Genomic DNA, 17,466 nt, shown 5'->3' on the forward strand with positions numbered 1-17,466 from the left:
AGGGACTGGCCATGCAGATACCTGGGGGAATGCATTTCAGCCAGAGGGAACAGCACAGGCAAAGATCCTGGTAGGTGACGACGTGTCTGAGAAACAGTGAGGAGACCGGCAGAGTGATTAGGGGGGTGGTTCAGAGAGGTAATGGGGGTGGTGGCCAACTGTGCGGGCTCTTGTGGATTTTCTTCTGAGTTGGGGAGTGAATGGAAGGCTGAGATCAGCAGGATAGGGCTTTCGTTCAGTCCTCAAACTCCCTACCAGCCACAGGCTCTTACTACCAGATGCTCAGCAGAGCCCATATCCAGTAGGGGCTCAATAAAGGCTCATTTAGTCCAAAGAAACTCTGGCAGTGACCTGCTCTGCAGTGTCATGCACTACCCCCACTCCCACCAGGATCATTTAGGAAGCACCTACTGTGTACCACAGACTATATCCAGGAAGCCCTCTAGGGTGACTCTGCCAGAGTGCACTTGGCTGCCTCATGGGTCCACCAGTCTGGCCAGCCCTGGCTTCCCTAGCCCTGCAGCCATGACCAGATGCCATGGGCCAAAGCAGGGTCTGGGGTGGCACCCACCTTCCCGGGCCCGGCGGTCCTGTAGCAGCTTGCCGGCAGAGGCAGTCTTGTAGAGGAAGCCACTGTGGCTCACGGTCGGCAGGACAACTGAGTAGTGCTTTTCCAGGGGCTTCATCGAGTCCAGCCGAGGCACCTCTTTGGAGGCGGGGAAAGGATGGCAGGTCATGCTGGCCACCCAAGAGGGTGTCCCCACCTCACTCCAACCTGGCCTGGGCATTCAGGCTCACTTTCGAATCATCAGCCCCAGCTCCCTAACTGGCAGCCTCAAGCTCCCCCTCCTACCTGCAGGGTCTTGTCCAGGCTGTTTCTCCACCTCTCCCCACTTGTGGAAATTCACTCCACTCCCAAGGCCCAGTTCCAGCACCTCCCCTTCCAGGAAGCCTCCCTGATTCCTGCCCCACCCCACTCTCCAGGTTGGAGGCATAGGCCAGGCACACTGGCATGAGGGGGGCATTGGGCAAACTCAATAATAATCCCTGGAAAGAGGATTGTCCCAGACAGCGGGAAGCTCAAGGTGGCAGCCTGACTACAGCCCTGTTCCCCACGGTCAGCGCCGTGGGTGGGGCGGTGATCTGTCCCCAAGCCCAAGCCAGCTGGGTGGTCTCCTGTGTCTCCCTGGACACCTGGGCTCTCTCCAGCCCAGTGTGCCCCGCCCACCCATGGCCCTGAGCCCAGAGCCCCAGCCATTGAGCTCCACCCTCAGTCCTGGGATGTGGCCCCAGAGGCCAGGCCTGGGCCACGAGCTGTGCTGCTCAGCCCACTGACCCCTCCTCACCCACCCCAAGAGGGAGCCAATGGTATCCAAACCAAGTTCAGGATTGAGCTCCACCCAAGCAGGGCAGTAGACAGGGCTGCCTAGGTGGGTGACCCACACATGGAGAAATGTATCTCAGCACCCCTCACGCAGCAACACAGACACACTCTGCACACGCATGTACTCCAAAGCTCTCAACATCCCCAGCAACACAGATCCAGGGGGCTCAGAGGCGCACAAACACCAGCACAGCTGCCAGCCATCCTGAGGGGCCCACACTGCAAGTCAGGGAAGTCATCAACAGTCACAGAGACACAGACACAGAGGAACATGCATACGCAGTACAAATACACACTGACATGCAAACCCAAGCACACCCCAGCTCACACATGATTTATCACAGGCCCTTGAGGAGCTGCGATCACAGCCTGAGAGCAGCAGGTAAATCAAACCCCACCAGGCACTGCACAGCCTGGTGGACCCCCACCCTCTGCCACGCTCACCTGTGGTCCGGTTGTTCCGAAGGAATTCCATCTGCAGCGTCTGCCCCGCCTGCTCTGCAAGAGCCAGGGGCGTGGGGGCCTCAGGGTCCCCCGAGAAGCAGTTGATCCCAGCCCCACAGCCCAGGAGCGCCTGGGTCTCAGCCAGGTCTGTGGTGGTGACTGCAGCACACAGGGCCTAGGAAAAGGCAGGGGAGGGTCAGTCCAAGAAGGAGTAGGGGGCCCACAAGGAAAGGGGCTACAGGGGAGGAGAGGAAAGAAGAGGAAGGAGTCACCCAGGCCTGGAGCAGTCCATCCTCAGACTGAAAGAGAGAATAGGAAGGAAGAAAGAAAGAAGGAGAGGGAAGAGAGAGGCCAAGGGGAAGAGGGGTGAGCAGGGGCTGCCTAGCAGAGGCCAGGGGATCCCAGCTGCCCGGGGCCTCACCCCTGCTGGCCTCCTGGACACAGCTGCCCAGTCAGCCAGAGTCTCCAGAGGATCTCAAGCTCCTTCTGCCTTGTGGAGGAGCAGGGGGGGTGCTTTGTAGCTAATTCCTCCCACATTTGAATTCCTCACCGCCTGCCCAGCCCTCCCAACCAATGGGAGTTGCCGCCCTCCTGGCTTGCAGGCTAGACTGGGTTGGGCTGGAAGCAGGACGCCTGGGTCCCTGGGAGGTGGAGGCCTGACTCCCACCAGGCTTCTAGCTGGACTGAGTCTGCCTGGGAGGGGCGGTTTGGGGGAGGGGCTGAAGGCCAACCAGAGGTCACAAATGGCATACCCCTGCCTCAGAGCTGGCTGCCTCCCACTCAGGCAGAGCCAGATCAGGGCCTGGGGCCCATGCGGGGCCTCATCTTGAGTGGGGTGTGGATGGGGGTGGGTCAGAGCAGCCCAGCTGTTTTTCATGAGCCTGACAGGAAATAGCATCCCCATCAAGTTCACTCTTTTTGGCAGGATTCAGAAGCAACAGGACGGGGTGCAGGAGACTGACGAATTGGGAGAGAGACAGACAGATGCTGGGGATGTGCCCTTGGCCCAAGGGTCAGGCCTGGCTCCTCCCTGCATGGCCAGAACTTTTCACACGGCTTAGGCAGGGCCCTTCTGCCCTCCAAACATCAGTTTCCCCATATGCCAAGGCATCTCCCTGAGCTGGTAGATGAGATGGGTTAAGACAGCATGAGGAAAAGGGCAGCAGAAAGATGGGGGTGGTCCCAAGGGGCCCCAGAGCTGCAGTGCCCTGACCTTGTCCAGCTCCTCCTGGTTGCCAAAGAGCGGGTGGTAGCGGCGGTACTTGCCCTCACGGTACTTGGCCTCCAGGTGGCACCGCCGGGTGCTGGGGCTGCTGCTGGGCTGCAGGGCCTCACTGGGGGGCACGTTGGCTGCCCAGAAGCGGTTCCCAGCGCCATTCCCCAGCTGTAAGAAGAGCTGTGAGGGTGTGCAGGAGGTCAGACAGGCCAGCTGACAGCCAAGGTCCGTGCTGGGCAGAAACTCGGTTTCTGAGGTTGTTAGGAAAGGGGCTGGGAGAGCCAGGCCATCTGCCCACTTTCCCAATGGGGAAGGTGAGGACAGCCTGGCCTGCTGGTGGCTGGGGATGCTCCTGCCACCAGCACTGGGCTCTGAGCCTAGGTCTCAGGCTCAGTGACAGGACAGGGAGTCAGCAGACTGACAGGTGGACGCCTCAGGCCTTGCATCTGGTCCCAGGGGCCTTGCTGCTGCCCCACCCAGTTCCACATCTGGAGCTCTGCATTCCTGAGGCTATGACAGCTGGGGATGGGTGCCTAACCTGTCAGCCAAAGGGGTGGGCAGGGATTTTGGAAACCTCTCCTGTCCCTGACATTCCTCTCTGGGCAAGAGGGATCGGGGTGGATTCTGGGTGAGTGCAGGGATCCAGCATTTGGTAATCAGTTCCTTCCTTCATCCGGATCCTCATTCCACAGCCATTTCCTAGGCCCCCCACCTTGCCTCCTTGTCAGGTCCTGTATGGGGTGCTGGAGTCACAGCACAGAACAAAGCAGAACAGTCCTTGCCACTACTGATTCACTCTGTGTCTTCCAGCAAGTTATTTTCTCTCCCTGGGCTTCAAGGCTGTAAACTGGTTATTCTAATCCTAACTCCTGGCTTGTTCTGAAAGTCAGTTAATTAACATATGCAAAGTCCTTAGCACTTATGTGCCAAACACACCGTGGGGAGGTGAGAAACGGATGTGACACTCCAAGTGTCTGGAGTCTGCAGCCTGGGTCTACCCTCCCCTTGCAGGTTCTCCCCTGTATCTACCACATATGGGTACCTGGGAGTTTCCAGTACAGGGGCATAAATGTACACGTGTGTGCACACACAGCACACATACATATACCCACTGGTACATGTGAGTTCAGATGAAATGAAGGCTGAGGGCCTCTGAGGGGCTGTGCAAGGTAGGGGAGAAGGCCATGGGTCAGCCAGAAGTGGGATGGAAAGAGGCAGGGATGGTGGTCAATATGCATTTACAGGGTGATCTCAGGCAGATTACAGCCCTGCCCAGGACCTCAGTTTACACATCTATTCAATGGATGACAGTGAAATTAGATCAGAAGTTAGCAAATTCTTTCTCTAAAGGGCGAAATAGTAAATATTTTCGGCTTTACAGAACACATACAGTCTCTGCTGCATTTTCTTCCTTTTTTTTTTCTTTTAAAAAAATAACACTTTAAAACTATAAAAACATTCTTAGCTCACTGGCCAGTTTGCTGACTTTGCCAAAAATTGCTTTTCCGAAATCCCCACCCGCTAGATTATCACAAAGGGTCTCTTCCAGCTCCAAGGTGCTGTGGTCACTGAGATAGGGAGGGGGCTGGGAGACCCAGACAGCTGTTGAATGGGGCAGACCCCAAGTATCGGTGGCAAGCAGGGGCATCCCCACCTCGATAAGTGTTTCTGTCCACACCTTCCTGTCCATCTTCAGGCTCCGCACCTTGGAGACGCCAGCGCCCAGGCCACGGTGCTCCCCTGTAGACACAGGGCCAGACCCAGAATCACCTGGGCCCTCCCCTTCACGGGAGCACTTACCCACCCCCAGTGTCTACTGGGACAGGCAGGGATGAGAGGCCACAGGCAGGCCCCAGGGGGTAGGCCTGCTGGCAGCTCTGGAATCCAGCCGTGTACTCTTGCTCCCCACAGGGCAGGACTGAGCCCCGTAATCCTTGCCTGGGCTCCTGCACCAGCCCTCTGCAACTGGCCCCCTGGAACCATGCTTGGCCTCTTGCAGGCCACTCTTAACAAAGCCCTGCCAGAAGTGATCTCTTTAAAATGCAAATCCCTGACTTCTAATCCCTGCTTTCACCCTCCAGTGGCTCCCAGAATTAGATCACGACTCCTTACCTGCTTCCCCTCCATCATCTTTCTACCCAGACTGTCATCACCCATGTCCTCATGGCCACTCCTTCCTGCCATTCAGATCTCAGCTGGCATGTCACCTCCTCAGAAAGGGCCTCCCCAGCACACTTCCCCAGACTTGCTCCTCCACCTGGATCCCCACCTCCAGCAGCCCACAGCCGCCACCTGGGCTACGTCAGCTCCCAGGAGGACAGAATCCCCAGCATCTGGCACGCAGTGGCCAGAATGAGTGGCCTCGATTGAGCAGATGAATGAACCTTGGGCTCAACCCTCTCGCATTTCATCTTCCTCATCCAGTCAGTCACTGAGAGTTTTCCACCACAGATCCTCAACAGCCCTCAAATGCTCACAGCTTCCCCAGGCCAGGCTTCCTCCTCCTCCCTCTCCGGGATCCTACGGCAGCCTCCTCACTGGTCTCCAGTCTTGCCCCTCTAACTCAGCTTCCACCCACCAGCCAGAGTCTGACCCACAAATCTGACCATGTCCCTGCCTCCCATCGCCCTCCAGACAAAAACCAGCTCCTCCCTCTGCATGCAAAGCCCTGCCTGGCCCCTGCCAACTCCTCTTGCCTGGCCTTCCCTATTCTTCTGACATGAGAGGAACACCAGACCCCAACAAGCCTGGGCTCAAATCTGGGCTCACTTACTTGCCAGGTGACCCTGAACAAGCCATTTCCTCTCCCTGTGCCTCCGTGTCCCCACCCGTGATGGGAGAAGTTGAACCCCTGCCTGGCAATGTAAGGACTCAAGGCTAATCACAGGGGAAAGGCCCTGGTGTGCATGAGAAGCCTCATCAACAGCAGCTCTCTGAGTGCTGTCTCCGCTCCAGGCCCTCCTCCAGACAGGACACCTGCCATCCCAACTGGCCAACCCCGCCATGCCTCTGCCTGGTGCCCCGACCCCCATGCACACACCTGCACAGCGCTTGCAGATGACAACACAGAGGTTGATGGAGGCCCAGTCAGGCTGAGGAGCCCCGCAGTCAGCACAGAACCTGTTGGGGGCTGCAGCCCAGATGCGCTCGGCCACCTCCGAGGTAGACAGGGCCTCGGCGATGGCTCCCTGCATGGCCTCCAGCCACTGCTCCTTCTCTAGCTCTGAGTCAGCAGAGAAGCTGGGGACATAGGGGTGGGGAGATTGGTGGGGATGGACTCAGAGGGATTTGGGGGCAGCATGAGGATGCACAGAATGAAGTGGGGGACAAGGTGTTGGGAGCGCTTAAGCAAAAGAGTGAGGCATCCCACTCTGGTAGGGAAGGTAGGTGTGGACAAAGGCAAGGACACCAGGAACACAAGAGCTTATGGGGGCAGGGGAGCCCAGTGGGGGGCTCTGCCCAGCCCGCAGAATGAAGGCTGCTGGGAAGAAAATGATGCCTGAGCTAAGATTCGACAGATCAGAAGGGCTGAGCCAGGTGAAGAGGTGAAAGGACAGTCTAGACAGAGGGAACAGCATGTGCAAAGGGGCAGGATGGCACAGGGGGCATTCCAGGAGACAGAAGGGCAGACTGGCAGAGAAAAGGGCGGGAGATGGACAGGGACAGGCCTGCATCAGGAAGAGGAAGTCAAAGTGTACCCTGAGGACAATGGAGAACCCACAGAGGGTTTAAGTAGGAAGGAGGGGAGGGTACAAAGATGTCTTTAAAAGACTCCTCCGCCATCCCTATCCTCATTCCTATCCCAGCCCCAACTGTGACATGCTCCATAACCCCACTCCACAAAGAACTCCATTGGCCCAACATACCGAGACATCTGTGGCCGTTATAGCATGCCCTGCTCTTCAGGGTGGGAGGCCCTGGTTGAACAATAAATGATGACTGTCCCTGAAAAAATTTAGTTTTAAAAAGACCCCTCTGGCTCTTTCCCTGCCACCACCGAGTCACACATGTGACCATGAGTCTACTCCACCCATGACCCATTGCCACAACCAAGGAAGACATCGCTGCTGGAGGTGTGATGGCCATTAATACCACTTTATGGAGGTGCTGGAGACCTCCTCCACAACCTAGCACGTGGAATTCGCAAAACTGCCAAAGGTGGAGCCAAGCGCCAAGCTCACCTTCCTGTGCTTGCACCCAAATGCAACGAGCCACGCATGCCAGCTGGGGGAGGCCCTTTGTGTAGAACACTAAGTCTACCTCTTTAGGGTTGATGACAACAAGAAACCCAGGAACAGACAGGCCTCTCAGACTGACAATCAGAGAACGCCCGTCAGGCGGGGCTGCAGCTGTGTGGTAGTTAAGGACTATGGCAAAGAATCTCAGGGCAAGGATGTCATCAAAGAGAACTTCAAATGCAAGAAATGAGCAAATAAAAACTTAGCTCTCAAATATAAGGCCCCCGCAGAAGTCAAAGCAGTTGGAGTAAAGAGGCTGGACAGGCACGGGCGGCCCAAGAGTGAGGAGGCAGGCGCTGGGGCCAAGGGCCCACCAGGCCCGGCCTAGAAGGGTGACAGCAGAGGGATGGGGCCAGATGGGGTAAAAAGGAATGGCACGGGCCAGGTGTGGTGGCTCACCCCTGTAATCCCGGCACTTTGGGAGGCCGAGGTGGGTGGATCACCTGAGGTCAGGAGTTCGAGACCAGCCTGACCAACACGGCAAAACCCTGTCTCTACTAAATATACAAAAATTAGCCAGGCGTGGTAGCGTGCACCTGTAATCCCAGCTACTTGGGGAGGCTGAAGCAGGAGAATCACTTGAACCCGGAGGCAGAGGTTGCAGTGAGCCGAGATCGCGCCACTGCACACCAGCCTGGGAGACAGAGCAAGACTCTGTCTCAAAAAGCAAAAAAAAAAAAAAAAAAAAAAGGAAAGGCACGAGTCCTTCCTTCTTGGTTGGAGAGACAGGCCTCTGGGAAGAACAGGGAGCTGAAAAGGGGAGATGCCCACAGCTGTCAGACATGCAGGCCAGAGCTCAGCAGAAAGATCCCGCTGGAGACAGACACCTGGGCTAAGAGCAGAGAAGTGGAAGGGTTGGGAGTGATGCTAGTGTTTATTGAGCAGTTACTACCCAGTATTACAAACACTTCCCCAGGAAACTGAGGCACACAGAGGCCAAGTGATTTCCCAGGTCACACAGCTAGTCAGTGGTGGACCCAGGATTCGAACCCGGGCATAGTTCAGTACCTCAGAGGTAGCGGCTGAAGGCCTGGGAGTGGGCAAGGCTGCCCAGGGAGAGGGCAGAGGACAGAGAAAGACACCAATGAACAGCTGAGGTCAGAGGAAACCAAGATGGCAGAGGCTTGGTGGCCCAGAGACAAGGACTGAGGAGTAGCCTCATGAGAGACAAGAGCACTCTCCAGGGGTGGCGTAGGCGCAGGGATAGTGGGGCAGGGGCAGTGGGAGCAGGAGGCCAGATGGGCAACCCCTGAGCAGCATGGTAGGCAGGGGAGGACAGCAGTTGCCAAGCAGCACAGGGGAGAGTAAGACCTCTTAGGAGGGAAGGAGATCAGAGTGGGTTAGCAAGTGACGGGAGAGGGGCTCCACAGGTGGGGCAGGGCGGGGCAGGGTGAGGGAATCCATCCCACAGGAAGGGGCAGCTTCCCACGTTGCGCAAAAGGAAAACATTAGGAAGGAGTGAGGATGCCGGTGAGCCAAGAAGATGGAGGGTCACCTGAAGATGCGGTAGGGCGTGGTGAGGTCGAAGCTGCGCCGGTCCACTTCCTTCACGTTGCCCACGCTCATGTCGATGAAGGTGATGCCAATGCCCAGGTGGTACTCCTGGAGGGCAGATGGGACGGGATGAGGGCAAGGCTTTGGGGGCAGGGCGTGAGGCTTGGGACGGGGAGAGGAAGGGAAGGTGGTGCAACTCAGGGACTGGGGTGGTGCCCAGGAGGGAGACAGCAGGGGACATGGGAGGCTGGGCAGGGTAAGGGGCTGCAGGTTCAGGGCCCACACAGCAATGAGCAGAGGTGCGGGGGCGCAGGGGCCAGGGCAGGGACTGGAGGGCAGTGCTCAGAGCCTGGGGGAAGTGGTCAGAACTGGGGGGGGAGCGAGGACATATCCAGGCAAAGGGCTGGGCTCAGTGCAGGAAAAGAGGGAACAGAAAAGGCAGGGCTAAGGCCCTAGGTCAGCCTGGGGCAGGGTAGGTGGACATGGGCAGGGGAGAGGTTCCATGACCCCTTAGCACCTCTAGATTCTTGTAGAGCTGCACTTTGTCCCCGACCACGGCCACGTACAGCTTATTCTTGAAGCCACGAAGCTCCAGGCTGCCAGCGCGGTCAGGCTGCTCTGAGCCTGGAACTCCCAGCAGATAAGCGCTAGAGAGCCGGGCCCGGGCACGCTGCTCAGCCATGGCCTGCTGCAGGGCCTGCATCCACTCCTTCCGCTCCACTGCAGGAGAAGGGTAGAGGAGTAAGCCCAAGGTTGCAGGGAGCCCCTCAGGGGTCTCCTGGCCCTAGGCTCCTCAGGCAACACCTCCTCCAGAAAGCCCACTCAGATTGCCCCCATCATTTTGCTTGACTTCTCTGACTTGAACGAGCTCAGGCTCCAATCCCAGCTATGCCACTGATGCTGGGCAAGTGACCTCACCCCTCCAAGCCTGCTCCCGCTGATTGTGTGGTTCTGAGGAGTCAGTGACCGTGCCAAGCACAGAGCCGGTCACAGAGGGTGCCCCCTTCCTCTGCCCACCTCACAAAGGCACCATGCCTCCCCAGATGTGATGTGAGAGGGCAGATGCACCATGCCTCTCTTCCCCCTCCTCTGCCCAAACTTCCAGTCTTCTCTACCCTCTTCTACACACACACACAACACCCCACACTCCCCACCATCACTCTCTGCCCGGAAGGCAAAGGTCCGGTTGTTTGTGATCACTTCAAACTTCTGGTCCCCGATGGCAGCCACGTGGGAGATGCAGGCCACAGAGATAAAGCGCTTAGAGTAAGCATCCTGGGGGAGAGACAGGAGCTATATTTTGGGACCCAGCACCTTGCTGACTCCCCCAGCCTCAGCCAAAATGAAGTCTGCAGCCCTGTCTCCTGCAGCTGGTTAGAGACAAGACCCTGTGCTGACCCTGACTGCAGCCCTCAGCAGGCAGAGGGCCAGGAGGACATGGGTTAAGGGGTCAGACTTAGAACTCTGGCGAGGACTCCTCTGGGGAGGGACGCCACCTTGCTCCAGTGTTGGGGCCAGCCTAGGCTGGAGCAGGGGTCGCGTCAGGACTGATGTAGGCCTCACCTTGTTACTGTCAAAGTATCGCAGGTGATCAGTATCCAGTCTCACCCATCGTTTCTGATAGATGTAAGATCTGGAGAGGGAGAGGGACAACAAGCAAATGACCGGGGGTGGGAGGACAGGTTCCAGGACTACCCCAGCCCTCAGAAGCCACACTCAGAGTGAGGATCAGCCAGGTTCTAGGGAGGAAGGATCCCAAATGGCCACTGGCAAGAAGATGGACTTTACAGCAAGAGTGACTGAAGTCAGACTCAAAGTAGCACATCGCTTTTTTTTTTTTTTTGAGACAGGGTCTCACTCTGCCACACAGGCTGGAAGGCAGTAGTACAGGCCTAGCTCACTACAGCCTCAGATGCCTGGGCTCAAGTGCTTCTCCCACCTCAGTCTCCCAAGTAGCCAGAACTACAGGCATGAGCCACTGCACCTGGCTAGTTTTTAAATTTATTTGTAGAGACGAGGTCTCGCCATGTTGCCCAGAGTGGTCTCAAACTCCTGGCCTCAAGCAAACCTCCCATCTCAGCATCTCAAGTGCAGAGATTACAGGAGTGAGCCACTATGCCCAGCGATCTCCCAATTTTCAGGGCAATAAAACGGGTCTGGAGGGAATCATCAGTGGTCACAGTGTGCCTGGAGGGAGACCTGTGCAAATCATCGCAGGCCCTTCTGGTTTTCAGATCAGTGAGTGATACCAGTGTCCTGGGGTCCTGGACACTGCCCCCCACCCCCCCATGCAGAGCACAGCAGGACCCAAGAGGCCTCACTCACCCCTGCGGTGGGTTCTTGTCCAGCCAGCCAGCCTTGATGACTGGTGTGACGGGGGTGGAGCCCCCAGGCGGCCCGTCCATGGGGTGTGGCGCAGCAATTGTGCTGGGCAAGGACAAGCTCAGGCTGCTGGTGTGCCATCCGCCACTAGCGAGAGATGAGGGGATGGGGGGCCGGGCTGAGGAGGCAAGGAGGGGGCGGGCTGAGGTTGGGCTCAGTGGGAAGGAGGGTGGCCGGACACTCACTTGGGGACGCCCTCATAGGCGTGGTCATCCTCTTCCTCATCCCCTTGGTCGTCCCCAGACAGTTCCTCTCCCTCGCTCAGCAGACTGGCCACGCGCACGGCCCGTGGGACTCGGCTCGGTGGGGGCTCCTCCTGCCCCCGAGACCCACTCAGCGTCATCCTTCCCTTCAAGCCACAGATCACACCCACCTGGGGCTGCCACGCCCCCTCTGTCCACACAGCCCCGACCCACACAGCCCAGCACTTTTAGTTCTGTTTCCTCACACTCCCCTCCCCCTACCAGCGGAGACCACACAGAGACCCAGATCACAGGGACAGGAGAGCCAGTGGCAGAAACCGACCTAGGACACAGACAAAAACAGAAAGATAAAGGGACAGAGAAAAAGACTGTGGGCTAGGGAGGCAAGACAGACAGACACGGGAACACAAGAAGTGAAACAGAGACAGACACTCCGGGACAGGACACGAGTTCCTAACACAGAGGGTGGGGGGAGGCCACATGCCCACCCACATACAGCCAGGGCCTGGGGGAGCCACACCAGAGCCCCGACCCCTGGCCCAGAGCGCTGTGGCTACACGTGACTCCTGACCCCCGTATGGCAAGAGAGTGAGGTGGGGGAAGGGGAAGCCTCCCAGGAAATGGCTGCCCACTCTCTGTCTGGTGGTCCTCAGGGCCTGACAGGCAGCTGGGCACCCCCAAAACACCCTGACAGGCAGACAGTCCCATGCCTGGCCCCACCTTCTTGGTCATCACTCTGGCTGGGGCCCCCGGCCCCTCCTCTGGGACCTCATCGTAGTCAGAGTCATCTGGTGAGAGAGGGGTTGGGGGGCCTCAGGGCAAGGGGCCTGGCCTCCTCTCCTGGGGCACCACACTGGGCTTCACAAAGCCTCCCCCATGCCAAGACCCCCACCCCCACCTCCCCCTGGCTTTCAAAAAAAGGCACAGGGGACAGGAAGTGCGATTTATACCCCCAGGCCTCATAGGACAGTACTAAAGGGTGGCAGAGGAGAAGCTGGGACACCACAGGGAGGTCTGAGCCAGTGGTGAGCTTGGGGGTTGGGGTAAGGACTGTCAAAGACAACAAGAATCAACAAATGTGGCCAACCCCAGGAAAAGCAAACCACCTCTGGCCAGGCGCGGTGGCTCATGCCTGTAATCCCAGCACTTTGGGAGGCCGAGGTGGGCAGATCACGAACTCAGGAGATCGAGACCATCCTGGCTAACACGGTGAAACCCCATCTCTACTAAAAATACAAAAAATTAGCCAGGTATGGTGGCGGGCGCCTGTAGTCCCAGCTACTCGGGAGGCTGAGGCAGGAGAATGGCGTGAACCCAGGAGGCAGAGCTTGCAGTGAGTGGAGATTGCACCACTGCACTCCAGCCTGGGCGACAGAGCGAGACTCCATCTCAAAAAAAAAAAAAAAAAGAAAAGCAAACCACCCAACACCATGGAAAATCAGACCATGGGTAACTGGCAAAGCTGGCCATGGCCCCATACTTAACGGTCAGGAGGCCAGATAGGTGGGTGCTGTCTCCATTGTGAGGATGAAGAGAATAGCGCTCAGGGAGGCTGTGACCTGCCCGGGGCCACACAGTGGGCTGGTGGCAGGCTTGCACAGAAAGGAGTGTGATCCTTGCATACCTTCCAGAGGCCTGATTCCAGGGATCCCAGGCCATCCACCCAGAGCCCCATCTCCTGGCTGCAGCACTCACCGAACTCCGGGAACAGGCGTACCGGCTTTGGAGGTATCTCCGGAGGGCAGGGAGGTGGAGAGGGAGGCTGGGGAGGCCCCTGGGGGAGGGCGGACAGGGGCTCCTCAGACTGTGGCTGGGGAGGGGATGATAATGATGGCAGCAATGACTCCTCCTCCTTGGTGGGCAGGCTGGGAACACAACAAAAGTTGGGCATCACTAAGCAACAGAGCCAAGACTGAAACATACTGAGCCCCCAGCTCACCTGAACTGCAGCAAAACTCAGGCACTACACAGACTCACACAGACAGGAGCCCTCCTGCACACAGTCCTCCTCAACTCATCTCCCAGACCAAAACCCCTCCTGGTTCCCCAAAGCCTAAAGGAAGCAGGCACCCTCTTTGGCCTGAATGAGGTGTTCACCTATCCCCAGTGCTCTAGCTTTTAGTCACATGTATCTACTGGGTCTCCACACTGAAGGAGGGATAAAGACCAGAATGGGGAGTCAGGGAAGGATTCGTGGAGAAGGTGATGCTTGACCTGAGCTTTTAAGGATAAGAAGGCATTGACGGCAAAGAGAACGGACAGGATTGAAATGAGCTGCAAGGCCCGAGGCACAGACCAGAGCCTCAGAAACCAATTCCTAAGGCCCTGAATTGTGGGTCTCTGTCTCAAGATCACCTTGCTCTTGCCCAGATTTGGATATTCACTACCTCCTGGTGCCCTCAGACTCCTCAAACTCACCTGATCCCACCAGACCCATCTCCCACACCTCTGCTACCTCACCCCACTCACTCACCTCTGCTACCACTCCCCAGGGAACCCTCCCCTGATTCTCCAAGGCCAGGTTCAGGGCCTCCTGGGCTCTCACGGCCCCACAGTGTTCCCATCTGTCTCAGTACAGATCACATTGCTTCTGGCAGGCTGTCTTCTGAAGGGCTTTGGCATCAAGGACATGAATTTGAATCCTGCCTTAGTTTCTTAGTTCTTGTGTGTCCTGGGGTGAGCACCTAGCCCCTCTGAGCCTCAGTTTCCTCTTCTGTGAAACGGGGGCTATATCACTGACCTGGCAGGGTGCTAGAAGGATTAACCAAGACAGGATGTGTCATGTGCCAGTGCACAGGATGCGCGGGGACCACAGGCTGGAACAAGGTGCCTGAGCCCTGGAGGCCTGGCCCCACCAGCTGTCTCTGCCAGTGCCCTGCAGAGGCCAAGGAGGAGAATCAGGGTGGATGGGCAATTTCTCCCTGGGTTATTTTTGGCCTTGTCTGTTGCCCTAGTGTTCCTGGCTGATGGTGTGGGGCTACCATGAAAGCAAGGAAGGGCTGGGAGGCAGTGACAGGGTCTGCCTGGGGTGTGGTCATGATGCCAGGCCTTTCCTCCTGCTGTTGCCTCCACCAGTAACACCCTTCTCCCTGTTCTCTGCCTGGGAATATCCACTCGTTTTTTAACTTTTTTTTTTTTTTTTTTTTTTTAAGAGACTGGGTCTCACTCTGTGGCAGACTGGAGTGCAATGGCACAATCACAGCTCACTGCAGCCTCAAACTCCCGAGTTCAAGTGATACTCTGACTCCAGCCTCCCGAGTAGGTGGGTCTCAAGGTGTAGAGACTGGGTCTTGTTATGTTGCCCAGGCTGGTTTTGAACTCCTGGCATCAAGCAATCCTCCCACCTCGGCTTCCCAAAGCAATCCTTTAACTCTAAAACCACATTTTCCTTCTCTGAAAGTCTTCCTTGACCCTCCTTTATGCTGCTCTCCATTAAGACCTTCATACAAATGGCTGGGTGCGGTGGTTCACACCTGTAATCCCAGCACTTTGGGAGGCCAAGGCGCGCGGATCATGAGGTCAGGAGATCGAGACCATCCTGGCTAACACAGTGAAACACCATCTCTACTAAAAATACAAAAAAATTAGCCGGACGTGGTGGCAGGCGCCTGTAGTCCCAGCTACTCGGGAGACTGAGGCAGGAGAACAGCATGAACCCGGGAGGTGGAGCTTGCAGTGAGCTGAGATTGCACCACTGCACTCCAGCCTGGGGGACAGAGCAAGACTCCGTCTCAAAAAAAAAAAAAAAAAAGATCTTCATACAAATTATTCTAAATGACATTTTTCAAAGTATCTCCTTTGTGCCAAGATCTGAACCCTGACTCCAAAGTTTATGAGCTTCTTAGGACACTTGGCTACTTCCACATCACCTTCTACTATACTTGTCTCTTCTCCAGGTGTAGATAAAAGTTAACCAAACCCTTTCCTCTTCTGTGTGAAGAGCTGGCCTTCGGCTAGGTTTCCAGCTCTGTTCCCCTAGAAACCTGCAAACGGTGGCGTGTCAGCCCTGTTACCAGGCAACCACTGCCTTTGGCAGCATGGCCTGTGGAGGAACAGCATCTGGACGGAGAGAAACTATAAGCAGATTCTATACCTGGTAGAGAAACCGGAGCTCTGAGCTTCGCTCAGTGTGATGACTTGCAAACTGGGCACTCGCACACAGGGAGTTGAAGCCACACCTGTGGGGATGTTAGAAAACTACTGGCCCCTTAGGTAAGAGCTTTCAAAGCCAGGCTGGCTCCCTGTGAGTCACTATCCACTGTGAGACCCAGTCCTTCACTCCTGAGCTGTCACTTGGAGGGCCACAGAGAATGGCTCCTGGACAGCTGCGTGGGCTGTGGCTCGGATCGCTTCAAAGACCCCATGGCAGACGAAGGCCTGCCACTGCCCTGGCAGCAAGCTGCTCCCTACCCAACGGGCCTCTCTGGGAATCTGGGGCCAAGGGGTGGGCCTGTGGGAGTCTTGAGTCGGAATGTACTCTCACAGCTGGACCTATGAAGACCCCCTGGTGGGCACTGCACCAGGCTGTCTCCCCTACATGATCTGAGTCCCTTTGGGGCAGGGGCAGCATCTGACTTGGTACCCCCGCAGCCCAGTCAGTAGCAATAGCATGTGGACAAGGTGGGTGGACAGGTGGGCAGGTGGAAGGGAAGGCAACGGAAGGGGTGAACGATGACCAAGCGACTGAGGGAGTGCCTGAAGGCCCAAGAGCATGACCTGGGGTGCTGGCCCCAGCTGGTCACCTGCGATTCCCTTAGAGACTTCTTGATGGGCAAATCAATCCATCACTGCTGCCTCCCAGAGCCCAAGAGGAAGGGGCCTTGGAAACCCGGCCTGGGATCAGCAGAGAGCAGAATTCCAAGCTGTCAGGCCAGGGCCAGTCAGACCTCGGTCCAGGGAGGTGGGGACAGGTGCCATCTCTCCAATGCCAAGCAGGATTGAGGGAGCCTGGCTCCCAAAGCTCCCCCAGGTCTGAGGGCCAGAGCTGAGGGGAAGGTGGTAACCATAAATAAAAACTGCCCACCTGCTCGTCCTCATCCCTGGGGTCCGGCAGCATCAGCCCCCCTCCTCTGGCACCACAGTGCATCTCCCATCACTGTCCTGATCAACTGCGAGGGGTCTGTGCATCTTGGGCAGCAGGCACATTCCCTGAAGCAAGCTCCACACCCTCCTTCCTCATTGGGGTAACTCCAGCACTCAGCAGGGACTTACAAAGACCTGGATTCATTAATTGTGTGTATGCGTGTCTACATGTGTGTGTTCCTAGCCATTTTCTGAGCACTTGACATGGATTCTTCATTCATCTACTCACAGCGCTCTGTAAGGCTTGTCATGATTCCACTTTACAGAGGAGGAAACTGAGGCACAGGGATGCTAGGTTATTTGTTCTTGATGCCACAGCTGGGATTTGAACCCTGGCAGCCCAGTACCACAGCTGAGCAAATGAGGCCATGCCAGGGTCCCAGGGCTCCTCTGAGGCCAGCCTCCTCCCATGGGCAGCCAGGTCTCAGGACCCATCTGAGAGGGAACACATCACTGCCCCGCCCACGGCAAGAAGGGAGAGGGAAACCGATGCAAAGGGCTCCTCTCCCAGCAGAGCTTCCACAGGGAAGGGACTGTGTCTCACGAAGGTGGAACACAAGGGCCTCTCAGAAGCATCTGGGAAATTCTAGCCACCTTCTCCAGGAAGTCTCCTGGCTGCTCCCTGCCTGCCTGCTTACCACAGGGTATCAGGGCACTGCTGAGTCAGGACGGAGCCCAGGAAAGGAGAAGTGCTTTCAGGAAGGCACAACATGTGGGAAAACCCCAGGGAAAAGGCAGTGACCCCCTACCGAGAACAGGGCCCACAGAATGCCCCCGCCATAGCCCAAGTCCCAGCCTCTCACTGCTTGCACCCCTAAAAGTAGGCCCCGCTCCAATCCCGAGGTCCAGCTGAGGCCCGGCTTGGATGTCACCCACTGACTTGTCACCCACTGGACCACGTCCTCAATGGCACCACCTCCAAGCCTTCACACAGTTTCATCCTCCTCTGCCCTCTCCCTCCCGTAGCCCACAAAAGCCCACCTCCACCTCAAAATGCAGCTCAGCCGGCCTCCTCCTCTAGGC

The 17,466-nt window shown here is 57.1% G+C and overlaps 1 protein-coding gene across 12 annotated transcripts in view; it reads right to left on the minus strand.

Moving 5' to 3' along the window:
• Positions 1-17,466, minus strand: part of ARAP1 (ArfGAP with RhoGAP domain, ankyrin repeat and PH domain 1) — a 67,446-nt gene that overhangs the window by 16,065 nt on the left and 33,915 nt on the right. For 5 of the 12 annotated variants that reach the window (XM_063693357.1, XM_055356749.2, XM_055356750.2 and 2 more), the window contains 13 exons: positions 13,057-13,226; positions 12,082-12,149; positions 11,344-11,474; positions 11,102-11,245; positions 10,340-10,409; positions 9,931-10,051; positions 9,294-9,496; positions 8,778-8,884; positions 6,085-6,284; positions 4,699-4,784; positions 3,042-3,224; positions 1,829-2,003; positions 572-706 (listed from right to left, as the gene is read on the minus strand). In XM_063693357.1, the coding sequence (XP_063549427.1) occupies positions 572-706; positions 1,829-2,003; positions 3,042-3,224; positions 4,699-4,784; positions 6,085-6,284; positions 8,778-8,884; positions 9,294-9,496; positions 9,931-10,051; positions 10,340-10,409; positions 11,102-11,245; positions 11,344-11,474; positions 12,082-12,149; positions 13,057-13,226 (1,793 nt within the window). The remainder of the gene's footprint in view (positions 1-571; positions 707-1,828; positions 2,004-3,041; positions 3,225-4,698; positions 4,785-6,084; positions 6,285-8,777; positions 8,885-9,293; positions 9,497-9,930; positions 10,052-10,339; positions 10,410-11,101; positions 11,246-11,343; positions 11,475-12,081; positions 12,150-13,056; positions 13,227-17,466) is intronic. The other 7 variants (XM_063693363.1, XM_055356751.2, XM_055356752.2 and 4 more) reach the window with 3 other exon arrangements.

This window comes from Gorilla gorilla, chromosome 9, assembly GCF_029281585.2.
Source record: "Gorilla gorilla gorilla isolate KB3781 chromosome 9, NHGRI_mGorGor1-v2.1_pri, whole genome shotgun sequence".
Lineage (NCBI taxonomy): Eukaryota > Metazoa > Chordata > Mammalia > Primates > Hominidae > Gorilla > Gorilla gorilla.